Source organism: Musca autumnalis, unplaced genomic scaffold (assembly GCF_047663935.1).
Source record: "Musca autumnalis isolate F117 unplaced genomic scaffold, ASM4766393v1 scaffold_2, whole genome shotgun sequence".
NCBI lineage: Eukaryota > Metazoa > Arthropoda > Insecta > Diptera > Muscidae > Musca > Musca autumnalis.
The window spans coordinates 14,636,535-14,654,301 of NW_027411755.1; the positions used below are offsets into that span (position 1 = coordinate 14,636,535).

At 30.8% G+C, this 17,767-nt stretch overlaps 1 protein-coding gene and 1 long non-coding RNA gene across 3 annotated transcripts; both read right to left on the bottom strand.

Moving 5' to 3' along the window:
* Window positions 1-2,111: 2,111 nt before the first annotated feature.
* On the bottom strand, window positions 2,112-12,100 carry Maf1 (repressor of RNA polymerase III transcription Maf1). Of its 2 annotated transcripts, XR_012410168.1 has the most exons (4): window positions 10,162-12,046; window positions 5,825-6,102; window positions 2,483-3,523; window positions 2,112-2,345 (listed from the first exon to the last, which is right to left on the bottom strand). XR_012410168.1 is itself a non-coding variant. In XM_073967141.1 (3 exons), the coding sequence occupies exons 1-3, from the start codon at window positions 10,516-10,518 to the stop codon at window positions 3,469-3,471; spliced, it is 690 nt and encodes a 229-aa protein (XP_073823242.1). In that variant the 5' UTR covers window positions 10,519-12,100; the 3' UTR covers window positions 2,112-3,468. The 2 variants fall into 2 exon arrangements, 1 of the variants encoding a protein (XP_073823242.1); XM_073967141.1 differs by having other exon boundaries at window positions 2,112-3,523; window positions 10,162-12,100.
* Window positions 12,101-15,557: 3,457 nt separating this feature from the next.
* Window positions 15,558-17,624, bottom strand: LOC141393732 (uncharacterized). The gene is made up of 6 exons (XR_012410170.1): window positions 17,281-17,624; window positions 16,980-17,213; window positions 16,281-16,906; window positions 16,077-16,210; window positions 15,950-16,009; window positions 15,558-15,737 (listed from the first exon to the last, which is right to left on the bottom strand). It is a non-coding gene; the product is annotated as an uncharacterized lncRNA (long non-coding RNA).
* Window positions 17,625-17,767: the final 143 nt, after the last annotated feature.

Below are 17,767 nucleotides of genomic sequence, written 5' to 3' on the forward strand. Positions count from 1 at the left end.
TTTTTTAGCAGAATATTTTTCCCAAAATCGTGGATTTTTAAAAGATTTTTTTTCAGAAAACCGTAATTTTTTTAAAGAGATTTTTTCCAGAAATATTTGACTTTTAAAGAAGATTTTATCCAAAATTCGTGGATTTTTTAAAGTATTTTTTAATTTTTTTTTTTCGAAATCCGTGGTTCTTTTAAAGAAGATTTTATCCAAAATTCGTGGATTTTTTAAAGATGTTATCCAAAAATTGCGGTTTTTTAATATTTTTTTCCCAAAATTCGTGGATTTTTTGAAGTATTTTTTAATTTTTTTTCCCCGAAATCCGTGGATCTTTTAAAGAAGATTTTATCAAAAAAATCGTGGATTTTTTAAAGAAGATTTTATCCAAAAATCTTGGATTTTTTAAAAATGATTTTATCCAAAAATCATGAATTTTTTAAAGATTTTTTTCCAAAAAACGTGCATTTTTAAAGAATATATTTTTCAAAAATCGTAGATTTTTTACAGAAGATTTTTTCCAAAAATCGTGGATTTAGACTTTATCCAAAAATCACGATTTTTTTGAAGAAGATTTTTTTCCAAAAATCGTGGATTTTTTTTAAGATTTTTTTTTCCCAAAAATCGTATATCTCTTAAAGATTTTTTTTTCAAAAAATGTGTATTTTTAAAGAATATATTTTTAAAAAATCTTAGATTTTTTACAGAAGATTTTTTTCCAAAAATCGTGGATATTTTAAAGATTTTTTTCCAAAAATCATGTATTTTTTTTAAAGATTTTTTCCAAAAATCGTGGATTTTTTAAAGATTTTTTTTCCAAAAAACGTGTATGTTTTAAAGAATATATTTTTCAAAAATCGTAGATTTTTTGCCAAACATCGCGGATTTTTTAACGATTTTTTTCCCAAAAATCTTGAATTTTTTAAAGAATATTTTTTCAAAAATCGTAGATTTTTTAGCAGAATATTTTTCCCAAAATCGTGGATTTTTAAAAGATTTTTTTTCAGAAAACCGTAATTTTTTTAAAGAGATTTTTTCCAGAAATATTTGACTTTTAAAGAAGATTTTATCCAAAATTCGTGGATTTTTTAAAGTATTTTTTAATTTTTTTTTTTCGAAATCCGTGGTTCTTTTAAAGAAGATTTTATCCAAAATTCGTGGATTTTTTAAAGATGTTATCCAAAAATTGCGGTTTTTTTAATATTTTTTTCCCAAAATTCGTGGATTTTTTGAAGTATTTTTTAATTTTTTTTTCCCCGAAATCCGTGGATCTTTTAAAGAAGATTTTATCAAAAAAAATCGTGGATTTTTTAAAGAAGATTTTATCCAAAAATCTTGGATTTTTTAAAAATGATTTTATCCAAAAAATCGTGGATTTTTAAAGAATATTTTTTCCGAAATTCTTGGATTTTTTAAAGAAGATTTTATTCAAAAATCATGGATTTTTTAAAGAAGATTTTATCAAAAAATCATGGATTTTTTAAAGAAGATTTTTTCCAAAAAACGTGTATTTTTAAAGAATATATTTTTCAAAAATCGTAGATTTTTTACAGAAGATTTTTTTTTCAAAAATCTTGAATTTTTTAAAGATTTTTTTCCAATAGTCGTGGATTTTTTAAAGAATATTTTTTTTTTCAAAAATACTAGATTTTTTACAGATGATTTTTTCCCAAAAATCGTGGATTTTTGAAAGATTTTTCAGAAAATTGTAAATTTTTTAAAGAATATTTTTTCAATAATCATAGATTTTTTAAAGATATTTTCCAAAAATCGTGTATTTTTTAAAGATTTTTTTTTCAGAAAATCGTGGATTTTTTAAAGATTTTTTTTTCAGAAAATCGTGGATTTTCAAAGAAGATTTTTTATTCCAAAATTCGTGAATTTTTTAAAAAAGATTTTATCTAAAAATCGTTGATTTTCAAAGAAGATTTTTTATTCCAAAATTCGTGGATTTTTTAAAAAGGTTTTTTCCAAAATCTTGGATTTTGGATGGATAGTTCAGAATTGTACCCAATATTTGGCTTCAAGAGAAAGTTCTAACGCAACTCCATTTGAAATTGGCGGCTGGAAATCAAGAAGTTTGAAAATATTACACTAAATTAAAACACTTTCATACACAACATTAGTTAAGCTATTATTTGTGTTTTTTTATTTATTATTTCATTAAAATTGTTCTTAATTAAGAAAAGAAAAAATATGACATTGTTGTTCGTTTAAAAATTAGGTGCAATTATTAATAAAATTATTTGTTTGTATGCTTTACATCAAAAGATATTGTTTATTAACAGTATAATATATGCAAGAAAGAAAGAAAAAAAGTACAAAATAAGCCAAAAAAATTGAAAAAAATATGACATAACCTAGAAAAAAAATAAAAGAAAAAATACATTTGTAAAGCTTTGCAAAAAACAGACGCAATTTACACAAAAAATATAAGGAAAAAATTGTTATTTACTTTTTTTAATTTGTATAGTTATATTCAAAAAAGAATACCCACCTATGATGGCTTGGAGACAATTCCACATAGCCACATATGGAGGATATTTACAAAAATATGCAAAGAGCAGCAGCAGCAGAAGACGTGCTTATTTGAGTGATACATCCATTCCCCTAACTGGAAGGTACTAAACATTTTTAATATTGCTTGTGGCTTGATTTTGAAACGGGGGATTTGGTTCTGCATTTAACTAGTCGTTACTCTACATATCCTTTTTCTTTTTTCTTTCGTTAACTAATAGAAAATTTAATCATTCATTCAATCAATATTTTATGTATGTAATGTTATGTTTACTATTATTTGTTAATATTCTTTGTAAGAAGAAGAAAACATCTTAAATCTACTGTTTATCTTGTTGTTGTTAATCAATCGTTAAGAGCAAGTTGAGAAAGAAGAGACAAAAAATAAAAATAGTTTTTTTTTTCTTTCTTTAAAATATTTTTTTTCTTTTCAAAAAGATGATTTTTAACATAGCATTTTTTGTATTGTTTTGCTGTTGTTGAGATGTTTTATATAGTTGATGATATAGTATATAGTAATACATAATAATATAATAATATTGAATTACTTCAATTGGGCATCGCGTGTACTTAGAGGCACGAATTCTCACACCGCAGCTCTCACCTGCCTTCGAGCCCCATAAATACACTAACAAGTTAAAGATTTCAAACAAATGTGGGGATTATTTTTTCAATTGCATATTTGCATGTTGTGTGTGTGTGTGTGTTAAGACGTCAAAAATAAGGTGCTGATATATTCTGAGCAAAATTGATTTATGACAATAGACACAAATTAGAGTTCAACGATCAGCTGCTGACGATGTGAAGATGACGTTTTGTTGATGATTTTAAATTTTTGTTATTCCATTTCAATTTGTTAAAAAAATGGGCTGACTTTTAGGGAACCACCATCAATTACTTAGAAGTCATTATCACCATCATCAAGCTTTTGTGATTTAGTTGTATTGTCTTGGGTCTTGTTGGAGTTTAGTAAACATCTTCCTCCATGGAGAAATCCGAAGTGTCACCGGCGTATAAAGAACTGAAAGAAGACACAAAAAAGGAAATAGATTAAACAAATGCTCAATCTCAAGACGATATTTTCATCACACACGTAAATAAAGACGACTTCAAACTCATCTATAAAGACGACTTCAAACTCATCTATAAAGACGAATTCAAACTCATCTAAAAAGACGACTTTAAACATGTCTATAAAGACGACTTTAAACTCGTCTATAAAGACGACTTTAAACTCGTCTATAAAGACGACTTTAAACTCGTCTATAAAGACGACTTTAAACTCGTCTATAAAGACGACTTTAAACTCGTCTATAAAGACGACTTTAAACTCGTCTATAAAGACGACCTTAAACTCGTCTATAAATACGACTTTAAACTCGTCTATAAAGACGACCTTAAACTCGTCTATAAATACGACTTTAAACTCGTCTATAAAGACAACCTTAAACTTGTCTATAAAGACGACTTTAAGGTCGTCTATAAAGACGCCTTAAAATTGACTATAAAGACGACTTTAAACTCGTCTATAAAGACGACTTTAAACTTGTCTATAAAGACGACTTTAAACTCGTCTATAAAGACGACTTTAAACTTGTCTACAAAGACGACTTTAAACTCGTCTATAAAGACGGCTTTAAACTCGTCTATAAAGACGGTTTTAAACTCGTCTATAAAGATGGCTTTAAGGTCGTCTATAAAGACGACTTTAAGGTGGTCTATAAAGACGACTTTAAGGTCGTCTATAAAGACGACTTTAAGGTCGTCTATAAAGACGACTTTAAGGTCGTCTATAAAGACGACTTTAAGGTCGTCTATAAAGACGACTTTAAGGTCGTCTATAAAGACGACTTTAAGGTCGTCTATAAAGACGACTTTAAGGTCGTCTATAAAGACGACTTTAAGGTCGTCTATAAAGACGACTTTAAGGTCGTCTATAAAGACGACTTTAAGGTCGTCTATAAAGACGACTTTAAGGTCGTCTATAAAGACGACTTTAAGGTCGTCTATAAAGACGACTTTAAGGTCGTCTATAAAGACGACTTAAGGTCGTCTATAAAGACGCCTTAAAATTGACTATAAAGACGACTTTAAACTCGTCTATAAAGACGACTTTAAACTTGTCTATAAAGACGACTTTAAACTCGTCTATAAAGACGGCTTTAAACTCGTCTATAAAGACGGCTTTAAACTCGTCTATAAAGACGGTTTTAAACTCGTCTATAGAGACGACTTTAAACTCGTCTATAGAGACGACTTTCAACTCGTCTATAGAGACGACCTTAAACGCGTCTATAAAGACGACTTTAAACTCGTCTCTAAAGAAGACTTTAAACTCGCCTATAGAGACGACTTTAAACTCGTCTATAGAGACGCCTTTAAACTCGTCTATAAAGACGACTTTAAACTCGTCTATAAAGACGACTTTAAACTCGTCTATAAAGACGACTTTAAACTCGTCTATAAAGACGACTTTAAACTCGTCTATAAAGACGGTTTTAAACTAGTCTATAAAGACGGCTTTAAACTCGTCTATAAAGACGGCTTTAAACTCGTCTATAAAGACGACTTTAAACTTGTCTATAAAGACGACTTTAAGGTCGTCTATAAAGACGACTTTAAACTCGTCTATAAAGACGACTTTAAACTCGTCAATAAAGACGACTTTAAAGTCGTCTATAAAGATGACTTTGAACTCGTCGATAAAGAAGACTTTAAACTTGTCTATAAAGACGACTTTAAACTCGTCAATAAAGACGACTTTGAACTCGTCTATAAAGACGACTTTGAACTCGTCTATAAAGACGACTTTAAACTCGTCTAAAAAGACGACTTTCAACTCGTCTATAAAGACGACTTTAAGGTCGTCTATAAAGACGACTTTAAGGTCGTCTATAAAGACGACTTTAAGGTCGTCTATAAAGACGACTTTCAACTCGTCTATAAAGACGACATTAAGGTCTTCTATAAAGACGACTTTAAGGTCGTCTATAAAGACGACTTTATGGTCGTATATAAGGACGACTTTAAGGTTGTCTATAAAGACGACTTTAAACTCGTCTATAAAGACGACTATAAAGACTCGTCTATAAAGACGACTTTAAACTCGTCTATAAAGACGACTTAAAGATTGTCGATTAAGGCGAGTTTAATCTCGTCTATAAAGACGACTTTAAACTCGTCTATAAAGACGACTTTAAGCTCGTATATTAAGACAACTTTAAGTTCGTACATCTGGTCGTCTATTAATACTACTTTAAGATCGTCTATTTGAACTACTTTTGGAATTCCAAATTCATATTATAATTTATTCAATACTTACTTTACAGCACGACACGTAAAGAAGACAATACGTTTCAATTTCTTGTTGTAGAAGAAATAATTGAATGACCACAGACAACCGGGTTCACCAAATGGATCCGAACTCAAATCTGGATTATAACTGTAAATGTCACATTCTTGTAAATTGATTTCATCATCAATTGCCGACCATAAAGGTTGACGCAGAGCCTGATATTGATCACCGGCCAATGCTGATAGATTCGAATGTACGGAATTCATAACCCATTGTAGTGAGGGTTCTTTGCTGAATTCGTGACTCTGCAACGATAGAGGAAGAGATAAAGGGAGGATTAAAAATATATTACAAAAACTAAAATTATAAAAATATTAAACAATATTTGAATATAATTATGTATAAGAAAAAGCGTAACATTGATGATTCAATGTATCCGATATACGGATAACTGAGCACGTTAGGCCTTTATGATTTCTCAATTTCATTACAGAAAGTATAAGGTCCATACTTTCTGTTATGAAATTGGAAATTTTTGTGTTAAATTTTTTTGTAAAATAAAGTACTTTTTAACCATTTCATTTTTAAGAGTGAGAAAATATTAATTTATTTTTTATTTTTATTTTAACTAATTTCAAAGATAAATTTTGAAAATTTGAAATTTTTGTGTTGCACTGTGTTATATTTTTTTAAAGTAAACTTTCGTTCATAAACAAAAGACACACACATACATCATAGCAAGAATTTGTGACTTTTTGTTAAATATAGGTTAATTTGCGTTTCTCAAGAGAACCCAAACAAAATAATACATACATAAATATAAATATTTACATATATACAATATACATAAAATATACAAGAACAACACAGACATGTTTAGCATAAAAATACACATGCAGATGTTGTTGGTTTTTCGTCGATTTGTTTGTCAATATTATTATTAAAAAATTAAACAACGAAATGACCACAATAAATGATATTCTTAGTGGACTATACAAACACACCTACACTAATATAGATAGCAGCTAGCTAGTTGTATATTTCCATTGCTCATGTTTTGACATTGAATAAAGGCATATAGCAACAACGAACGAAAACCATTAAGTGTGTGAGGTAGAAATTTGGTTGTTTTTTGGCAAGATTTCAAAACAACAAATCGCAAATGTTTTGTTTTCAAAACATTTGAATGATTGGTATTGTTTTTAAAACAAGAGCAGTATATACTATTAAATATTATAGAAATAGTTACGCAAAACGTTTTAGTGTTTTTCCTTAGATTTTTGTTAGAGATTATTCCCAGTGAGTTTTTCAAAAGTAAAGGAATTTTTTCCCATTTGCAATTAAGTCATTTTTAAGTATACGATAATATGTACATCCCAGCCTTATATAATGAGACTTTACAATGTTGTTTGTAGCCAGCTCAGTTCCTTTGTTTTATAAAGAATCATCAATACATATACACGCACACACACAACAAAAAGTTCATTTACCGCCCTTGTTATCAAACTAAAATAAAAACACAGTCAATATTGGCCGTATGTTGTCATCAAATAATTATTCCCGCCTTAAATTAAGTTCACCTTGTTTGTGTGTACAGTAGAAGACAAAAGTTTAAACAGCGCAGTTTCCAAAAATAAACACGTTTTGTTTACATATGTTAAAATGAGATAAGAATCACGTGACTTGACCAAAAATGGAAGTGAAAGAGATAATATGGGGATGGTAGTGGAACAAATAACCATGGCAAAAGTGTAGCATTTCTATGTTAATAGGTCTTTTGGTCGACTGTTTAAAAACAAGTAGAAAGGAATAAGTCGGTCATCAAGAAATCCTCTTTAAAAAATCTACGATTTTTGAAAAAAATCTTGTTTGAAAAATCCACGATTTTTGAAAAATTCTTGTCAACAAATCCACGATTTTTGAAAAAATCTTCTTTAAAAAATCCAAGATTTTTGAAAAAATCTTCTTTAAAAAATCAAAGATTTTTGAAAAAATCTTCTTTAAAAAATCCACGATTTTTGAAAAAATCTTCTTTAAAAAAATCCACGATTTTTGAAAAAATCTTCTTTAAAAAATCCACGATTTTTGAAAAAATCTTCTTTAAAAAATCCATGATTTTTGAAAAAATCTTCTTTAAAAAATCCATGATTTTTGAAAAAATCTTTTTTAAAAAACCCACGATTTTTGAAAAAATCTTCTTTAAAAAAATCCCCGATTTTTGAAAAAATCTTCTTTAAAAAAACGACGATTTTTTGAAAAATCTTCTTTAAAAAATCCACGATTTTTGAAAAAATCTTCTTTAAAAAACCCACTATTTTTGAAAAAATCTGGTTTAAAAAATCCACGATTTTTAAAAAAACTGGTTTAAAAAATCCACGATTTTTAAAAAAATCTGGTTTAAAAAATTCACGGTTTTTGAAAAAATCTTCTTTAAAAAATCCAAGATTTTTGAAAAAATCTTCTTTAAAAAATCCACGATTTTTGACAAACTCTTCTTTAAAAAATCCACGATTTTTGGAAAAAATCTTCTTTAAAAAATCCACGATTTTTGAAAAAATCTTCTTTAAAAAATTCACGGTTTTTAAAAAAAATCTTCTTTAAAAAATCCACGATTTTTGAAAAAATCTTCTTTAAAAAATCCACGATTTTTGACAGAATCTTCTTTAAAAAATTCACGATTTTTGAAAAAATCTTCTTTAAAAAATCCAAGTTTTTTGAAAAAGTCTACGATTTTTGAAAAAAATCTTCTCTAAAAATCCACGATTTTTGAAAAAAATCTTCTCTAAAAATCCACGATTTTTGAAAAAATTCTTCTCTAAAAATCCACGATTTTTGAAAAAAATCTTCTTTAAAAAATCCACGATTTTTGAAAAAAATCTTCTTTAAAAAAATCCACGATTTTTGAAAAAAATCTTCTTTAAAAAAATCCACGATTTTTGAAACAAATCTTCTTTAAAAAATCCACGATTTTTGAAAAAAATCTTGTTAGAAACCCAAGATTTTTGAAAAGAAATTCTAGTTTAAAAACTCCACGATTTTTTAAAAAAAAACCTTGTTTAAAAAATCATCGAGTTTAAGAAAGTCTTCTATAAAAAATCCACGATTTTTGAAAAAAAAACTTCTATAGAAAATCCACGATTTTTGAAAAATAATATTGTTTAAAAAATCCACGGGTTTTCAACAAATCAACGATTTAAAAAATAAGTATTCTAAAAATCAACGATTTTTGAAAAAAATATTGTCTCAAAAATCCACGGTTTAAAAAATATTTAAAAATGTACGATTTCTATTAAAAGATCCTTCAAAAAGAGAAACCTTTATTTCTTTATTTCTGTTCTTTGTTTACTTACAAAGTAAGTGTAAACAATCTTAAGAAGAGAGGGGAATTTATGTATAAATGTATTCCACTGACTTAATACGTGAGTTAAATATTAATTTATTTTAACTGCAGAAAATTCGTAGGTATTTAACAAAATTTAAAATATTTTTTAAAAACGGAACAGGTTGTTGGTGGATATTCATTTCTATAATGCAGCAACAATAAAAAAACTATTCAAAAAGTATCACGTATTTTTAATTACCATATTTGGAATTACTCATTTGTTTTTAAATTTTTAACAATAATTCTCTTATCTATGTACCTATGTTTAGTTAACTGTGTGCTTTTTAGTTTTCTTTGAACAAAAGGATCTTTTGTTTTAAAGTGGCGCCTGGATGGCTTTGTATTACACTATGGATTTATAAATAAATAAATAAATAAATAAATTAATATGAATCATCATTAGTTATCAGTTTTGTTTGTTTGTATTCGCCAATCATAATCTATTATGATTGTCAAAGTTGGGTTTGATATAAATGTAAATATGAATATGCCCAAGACCTAAGAAGTCCATCTCTTAGTTTTCCCCAAAAAGTGTATTCTTGGAATTATATGAATCAGCAGAGTTGTGAGACCTTTTTATCAATCTTGTGAAATTCACCCATTACGTAGTGTTGAGTTTCAATGTAAGCGTTATGAATATACAAACATTAGTTTGGTTTTGTTTATGTTTTGGTGGTTCCTTCCATCTTTTGATGTTAAAGTAATTTCAATCAACGAATTGGTACAAATTGTTTTAAGCTACGTTTAATCGCACAGACTTGCCTAAGGAGTCAGTTGTCCCAATTCGGAAGCGTATGACTATTTAATTGAAACATTCATTCCAAATGTAGAGCAAAATTATCCTATCATCAATTTTTTCAAAGTCTTTGACATTTTTTACCAACCGTTAATAACCTTACCTCAGCCTAAAAGTATGCAATTGTTTACAAAATATATCACAGATCATTACATTTAATGCATATAGAATAGAAATAATCCTTACCTTAGCATCCGAAAAATCGTAATCCGGTTCAAATGAAGCATTAAGCGTGGCAATCAAATGGAATAACGTTTTGCGCGATATGGTATCACATAAAATCACACCCTCATCGCCCGATTGACTATTGTTGCGATGAAAATTTGGCGAGAGATCAGCCAGAGTTTGTGGTGGCGACAAGGCCTGCAAATCATGTGGACCATAGCCATGGATTTCCGATGTAAAACGTTTATACAAGCTTTTGTCGGCAGCTACCATTTTACAGGAATACGATTCAATGCGTCCAAAAATGGTACTACTACCCGAACCAATGGACAAAGCATTGTTGATTGCCTCAAAACGTGAACTTTCCAAGAGTTTCATTTTGTGGGCTCTTCTTGAAGCTCAAAGTTCTGTGTGTGTAATATCAAAGTTAGAGATTTTACGTTCCAGGCAAAATCTCGGAGTTTATAGGCTCTGTGTTTTTTATTATTTCAAATGTTTGAATGTCAACAAACAAATTTCAATTATGTTTATCTGATTTTCTTCTAGGCCTCTTTATGGTTCGTTAATTGTATGATATCCTCTTTGTAATAATAATTTCTTGAATTTATAATGTTTGTATCGGTATTTGTTGGTTTGAAATCTTGTTTGTTTTAACGATGCATATAACTTAACAATCCTAAGTTAAGAGGGGACTCACGACGACCTTTTTAAGGTTTTAATATTATTTGGAGTTATTATGCTCAAATTTCAATTAAGACTTGAAGTTGTCAAGGTCGCTGGTCACACTCCTTAAGCTTGGAGACATATAAATATCGGTTTTGGGCAAACGAAGAATCTTTGTCTATTGCAGATGCTGATGTTCATTGTCGTTTGTCTGGCTGGTGTCGTCAATTGGCAATTGAAGTTTCTGAACATGGTCGAGGGATGTACCAGAATTCTTTTCTTCACACCGGCTCTGTTGTCCTTTATGCAGTAGGTTCTGTTAATTGTGGCTGTTCTTTGTTTCAGTTGTTCTTGTTGTTGCTGGCTGAGTCTGAGTTGCTGTTGTTGTTGCTGAGTAAACATTACACACCGATATATGGCCGGAATATTTCTAACACCAATTCTCCTCTTATTGGGAAAATCTGTTTTGTTTTCTTTTGTTGTTGTAATTAGTGGTGGTGGTGTTGTAGCTTGTAGGCTTTTTTCAAAATGGCGTCGTTGACCGTATTATTTGGTTTGTCTCTATGAAACGCAAGTACCACTGCCCTTGGTTTCACTTTAGGAAATACAATGAAGACTCTTTTTTGGGAAAAATATCTACGTTTGTTGTTGTGGAGAGCTTCTATTTATTAATAGCTCTGCTCGTTTTCTTTGTTTATTGATGATTATTCAATCAGTTTTTTGTGTTTTCGTTATTTTGTAGAAAACACTACGCTTCGCTTTATTTCACTTTATTTTTTTCTGTTTCGCTCACTTTTCACTTTGTAAACACTATTTCTGTGTTTTTTATAAACGTTCTTCAAAATCCATATCAAACATATTTGCTAATAATCGTAATAAATACATTCTCGTAGCTTTAATGAAATCACCAATTATATAAAAAAATATAGACGAAATAGGGAGAATGGCAATTTCTCTTTTTTTAGTTTCACTTCCGTCTTGTTGCGTTCTGTATATAGCCGAAGAAAATATCGCTTTCGTTTTGTTTCCTTTTTTCAAAATAATTTATTTTTAGATATTTTTTATGGATATTGTATTGATTGTATTCGAAGAGCTGGTTTCAATTTTTTGTGTGTATAGCTGAACTTTGATATTTTTATAATGGCATTAATGACTAGGGATAGGTACGTCGACTTTTGATTAATCGATTTTTTAGTTCGAATAGTCTGAAAATCGAAGTCGTCTTTTGGTTATAGAGAAAATCGAAAGTTAAACTTTTCATGATCGACTTTCGAATTTCTTTGTTGACAATAGGTCTGTTCGATAACTTCGCAAGTAAAAAAGTACTTGCACATTCTTGCAACCATGGTTTAATAAGAAAGGTTAGCCAAAGCTTTATGGCAATTTAAATTTTTTCATTCGAGTATGCCTAAAACTTCAAAACAATATAAACAAACTGTGTATGTGTGTGTGGTGTTTGAATAATATGCCAAACAATTTTAAAAACAATCGAATTCAATGATTTTTAAAATTGTTTTTAGACCATTTGTATGGAAGAAATTGGTGAGATTTGCATTGAAACAATCAGTTTATCATATTCACAACTCGATTATGTGGAGAAAACTTAACTCTTCATTCATTTTTCGCGTTTTTTATAAAATGCTCAAAAAATGCATTGTAAACAAACCCACTTGTTGCTTTTATTTTGAAGTTTTAGGAATTCAAGAAAAACAAGGGTTCTATAGATTTTTTTCATTTAAATCTACCTCTTTACTTATACCATGCTTGCAACTAATTCAAGTTCTCTTTTACTGAACATGTATTGAACAGCATTTTGTAAAAGTTTGTAGAAATGTTTGGGTTAGCGAACAGACCTAATTGCTTTGTTCCAAAACTTACAACTATTTTAAATATTGACAATAATTTATGAATTTGTTAAAAAAATAGAATAAATTCATGCAGATTCTGGAACGAAAAAAGCTCTAAACTCAAACATCGATTTTAAATTTGTACGACTTGTTACTGGATGTTGTTCGTTTACTCTACAGTACAATGCAAAAGACCTTAGTCGTTTACAAGAAGTTACTGGACTTGTACAAATTTGTACAAATTGTTGAGTAAACGAACACACCTTTTATTTGACTTTGATCAAAATCGATAAGAAGACGTTTTGATTAAAGGTAAAAAATCGATAAATAATCGACTTTTAATGTCGAACAATAAAAGATTAGAGGCTGTGCTTAATTTATGACGGCGTTACCAAATACGGCGTCGCAGCAGAGAAGGAAGCCGGCGTTAACAACAACAAATAAACAAACAAAACAAACCAAACAAAATGAGCGGAAAAGGCAGAGGCTCGAAAGTGCACTTTCCCCTATACATGTTGATATTTCTGGTCTAAATGATCAATTACTGAAACATAATGCGCAGGATCAAAACAGGTTCGGTATTCTAGGAGCCCTAGCAGACATCGACTTTGAGTTGACAAATCAAGTCGGCAATCCAAAACCTCAAAAACCCAGTGATGGAGTACCCAAGGCCAAGAAAACATGGTGCCCTCCAATTTTCTTATTTAATGTCGACATCAATGCTTTAGTGGAGACATTAAGAAAATCCATACCGGAATCTTCGTTCAGAATAAAAAATGTCAACAAATCGAAAAGCAAACTTTATTTCGCAGACCCCAAATTGCATGCTTCAATGATGTCAATCCTGAAGGCCAAAAATATAAACTCCTACTCTTTTACACCAAAAGAGCTCAAGCAAGTCCCGATGATAATAAGGGATCTTTACCCACACACTAACCCCGACCATATAAAACAGGAACTTGATAACCTGGTGCCGGATACAGTGGCAAGCGTGTCCAAATTCAAAACAGCCAGATCCATAAAAACAAACACAGACACTGGACTTTTCTTGGTAACTTTGTTACCAGGTAAAACATTTGGAGAAGTTTCCCACATTCGAGGTCTGCAAAACCAATCAATTTCATGGGAAAAGCCCAAAAAGAAAGACGGCGAAATTCAATGTCATAGATGTCAACGTTGGGGTCATCTTTCACGAAACTGCAACTCGTCTTACAAGTGCGTCAAATGCAGCCAAGTTCACCTTCCAGGGGAATGTCAACGTAATAGCTCTGACACCACCGAGCCTTTTTGCATAAACTGCAACAAATCTGGACATCCCGCTAATTACAGAGGCTGTCCGTCTTACAAGCAGTATATTGCCGCCAGAAAAAGTAAGGTAGCTAAGGCTATCGAAACCAAAAACATTGCTCAAGCTAATGTTAAACGGATGTTGAATATGTCCATCATTTCTCCAGGAAAGTCATTTTCCAGTATACTTAAACCAAGCTCTTCAAGCAAACAAGAAACTCAACAGCCTGCGTTAATTCAGGAGTTCATGAAACTTGCCAACGTATTTCTTGAGCCAGAAACACTAACTCTAGAGCAAGAAATTGAATTGTTTTTAAAAAATTTTAAAAATATGTCAAAAACAGAAGCTAAAAAGGAGTTTCTGAGGCTTTTTACAAAAGTTAAGACTCATTATGGACCATAGGTTCATAAAATTCTTAACCTTCAATGTGCGCTCACTAGTTGATGCGAGTCGTCGATTGGAACTGAGAAATCTTCTTCATAATGAAAAGATTGATTTTGCTTTTATTCAAGAATGCCATCTTCGGAAGAATCGTTACGTGAAAATAGATGGATACAGCTTTATTTACGACAATTCACCTATAGGAATTGGCGTTTTTGTGAAAAATAGCATTCATTTTACTCGGGTGAATACAAGCGATATTGGCATTAATACCTCTCTCATAAAGGTAGAAACTTCTTCAGACAATGGAAGCAAAAAGTATTTGATTGGGTCGGTTTATATACCTTGCAATCATCCAGTGAGCAGACTCGAAGCAGATCTAAATAATCTTCTCCAACTGTGTAATTCTTTTGATGGGTTCATCCTCGGTGGAGATCTCAATTCCAAAAGTCCTATTTGGGGCGATTTATATGAAAATTCTAATGGAAAAGTTCTTAATTCGTGGCTTGATAACAACGCATTAGATGTCACTAGACTTTGTGACATAACACCGTCATACCCTAACGGACCATCCTTCTTGGACCACTTTTTATTAAGCGCTCACCTAATAAACCACTGTACCCAGAATTATCGAATATCCTCCTTGCCGACTTTTTCAGATCATTTCCCGCTTAAACTCATGCTGAAATTTGATAGTTTTAGTATAATCCTGAGTCAGCCAAAATTCTTCATATCATATAAAAATACAAATTGGAATGATTTCCGACATGATTTGCAGTCTGCATCACAAGAAATCATGCCCCCAACAAATAGAAACATGGATAACGACGAGATTGAAACAGTCATCGATAGTTTTAATAGCGTATTTAACCGCATTCACAACTCCCACTCGGAAAAGATTATGCTAAAGGATGGAAAGCTTCCTATATCTAGTAAAATCCAGAAGTTTCTCAAAATTAAACATCAATGGCAGAATGAACTTAAAAAAATTTTTCACCGAACAGGAAACAGGATCAGCCGTGAGTACACAATCCTTTCCAAACAAGTACAACTACTAAAAACTATTATAAAAGAGCTAATAGAAATAGAATCTGCTCATGCTTTCAACAATAAACTGAAAAAAATTAAACCTGGCCCGTCGGCATTTAAAAAAATTTCACAATTTACGGGGAAGTCCAAATCTTCTTTTTGCCAGAAGCTCCAAAATGGTAATGACATTATTACAAACAGTACTGAAATTGCAAACCAGTTCCAATCATTTTATTGCTCAATATTTCAAGAAAAATTGCCATTAAATCCAGTCCATGATCTCAATTCTAGAGTTACATCTTGTATTGACGCCACTTCATCACGCATTTACTCCTTTGATAATGGTTTCTCTGCTTTGAACAATCCAGACACCCATCATTTCACTGGCTCTGAAAAGATAAAGAGCATTATTTCTAATATTAATTCAAAAAAGTCTAGCGGCCCTGACGGAATATCAAACTATATGATTAAAAAATTTCCAGAGGCAACAATAAAACTTTTGGCCTGCTTATTTAATAATTGCATCAACAACGGCTATTTTCCATTGCAATGGAAATGTGCGAAAATCATACCGATTAAAAAAAAATCAAATAGTGCATACGTGGATGATTTTCGCCCGATTTCTTTGTTATCCAACATAGGAAAAATCTTTGAGTCGGTTCTGAAGGAAAAAATTGAGAATGAATTAATAATTGATCCAATTTCTAACTTCCAATTTGGATTTAAACCTGGCCATTCAACTCAACACGCTCTGCTCAAGTTTCATAGCGATATTACTTCGAACTTAAGGAACCAAAAATGCACTGTTGCGATATCCTTAGATATCCAGAAAGCATTCGACTCTGTATGCCACATGGGAATCCTGTATAAATTAATTGAAATTGGTATAGATCCATATCTTGTGAAAATAATGAATAGTTTTTTCACATTACGTTCGTTTTCGGTCCGTATTAATGAGGCATCATCACCATTGGGTTCAGTAGAAAGTGGTGTCCCACAAGGCAGCATTTTGGCACCATTTCTCTTTAATTTGTTTCTTCATGATTTTCCTCATATTATACAGGATTCACAAGCTATCTTATATGCCGATGATTGTTTGATCTACGCACATAATGTATCACCATTTTTAGCGTTAAGTGACGCAAAAAATCACCTTCTAATTGTGAACGATTATTACAAGAAGTGGGGTATACAAATTAATGCCGCCAAATCAGTTGCAATCTGCATACGCAACGCTTCAGGAAAATGTCCAAGGCACGTAGTTCCGGAGAGCAAACTGCTAGAACTATCTTTAGAAGGAGTGGAGATACCCTTCAAAACAACATTGAAATACCTCGGCATCCAATTCAACAACCTCATGAAATTTAACTCACACGCGCGAGCCAACATGCAAAAAACAAAGGGTATATTAGCCAGGCTTGCGTTTATTCTAAACAGCAAACACTTACCAGAAAAAACCAAGCTCCTTCTTTACAAGGTAGCAATAAGGCCCGTTCTGCTATATGGATTCCCGATCTGGTTCTCTATTTCCCCAATAGTGGCCAAAGAATTGGAGATCCTGGAAAGAAAAATATTGCGAAAATGCATCAACAAGAACTACATTAATGAATGTAAAAGATACTCCAACACACATATATACAATGCATCCCGCATTGTTCCCCTTTGTGAATATGCCATGGTCCATCAAAAAATATTCATCGACAAACTGGCCTCGCACGAAAACTCCTTGATGAAAGAAATCTATGAAGCTGATAAGAATATTTCCTGGACAGACTCTTCTTATCTGTCATCTGTAGGGGTCCTAAACGAAATATCAGACGTTACAGATGGTTACAGCTTGTCTCAGTTTTATGTAAAATCCACTCCTGGAAGTCACAGAGGATAATTCATTTATTAGTTTATTCGGTCGTTAAAAGTAACAACTACACTTACCTCTTTTTTCATAAATAATAAGCTCATTGAGCAATCGATTGGCATAAAATGCCACTAATATCTGTGTTAAATACATGTAAATTTTCAATGTTCATTTTATCCATAATAAGCTTTTTTGAGCTATCGATAATCTGTGATAATAATTATATTTTACTATAAAAAAATGTCAAATTAAAATAATGACTTCTGTCACATCTGTTAGACATTGTATTCAACAGACATCTTTGTTATTTAGTTTTTAATGTTTGTTTTTGTTTTTTATTTATTTTGCTACAGACGTATACGCTCTGTTCGTAACAGCTGAGGCCAGGAGCGAGCCTCATTCTCTCTTATCATATTGTACCAATTCTCTTGTACGTTATACATTAATATTTCTCGCGTGTAGCATATCTTTACGTATTTACTGTATATTAGAACAAGACGACAATAGTTCTAAGTAAAACTTGTTTGCCATTCGATTACTATGTACATTTCATGGTACAATAAT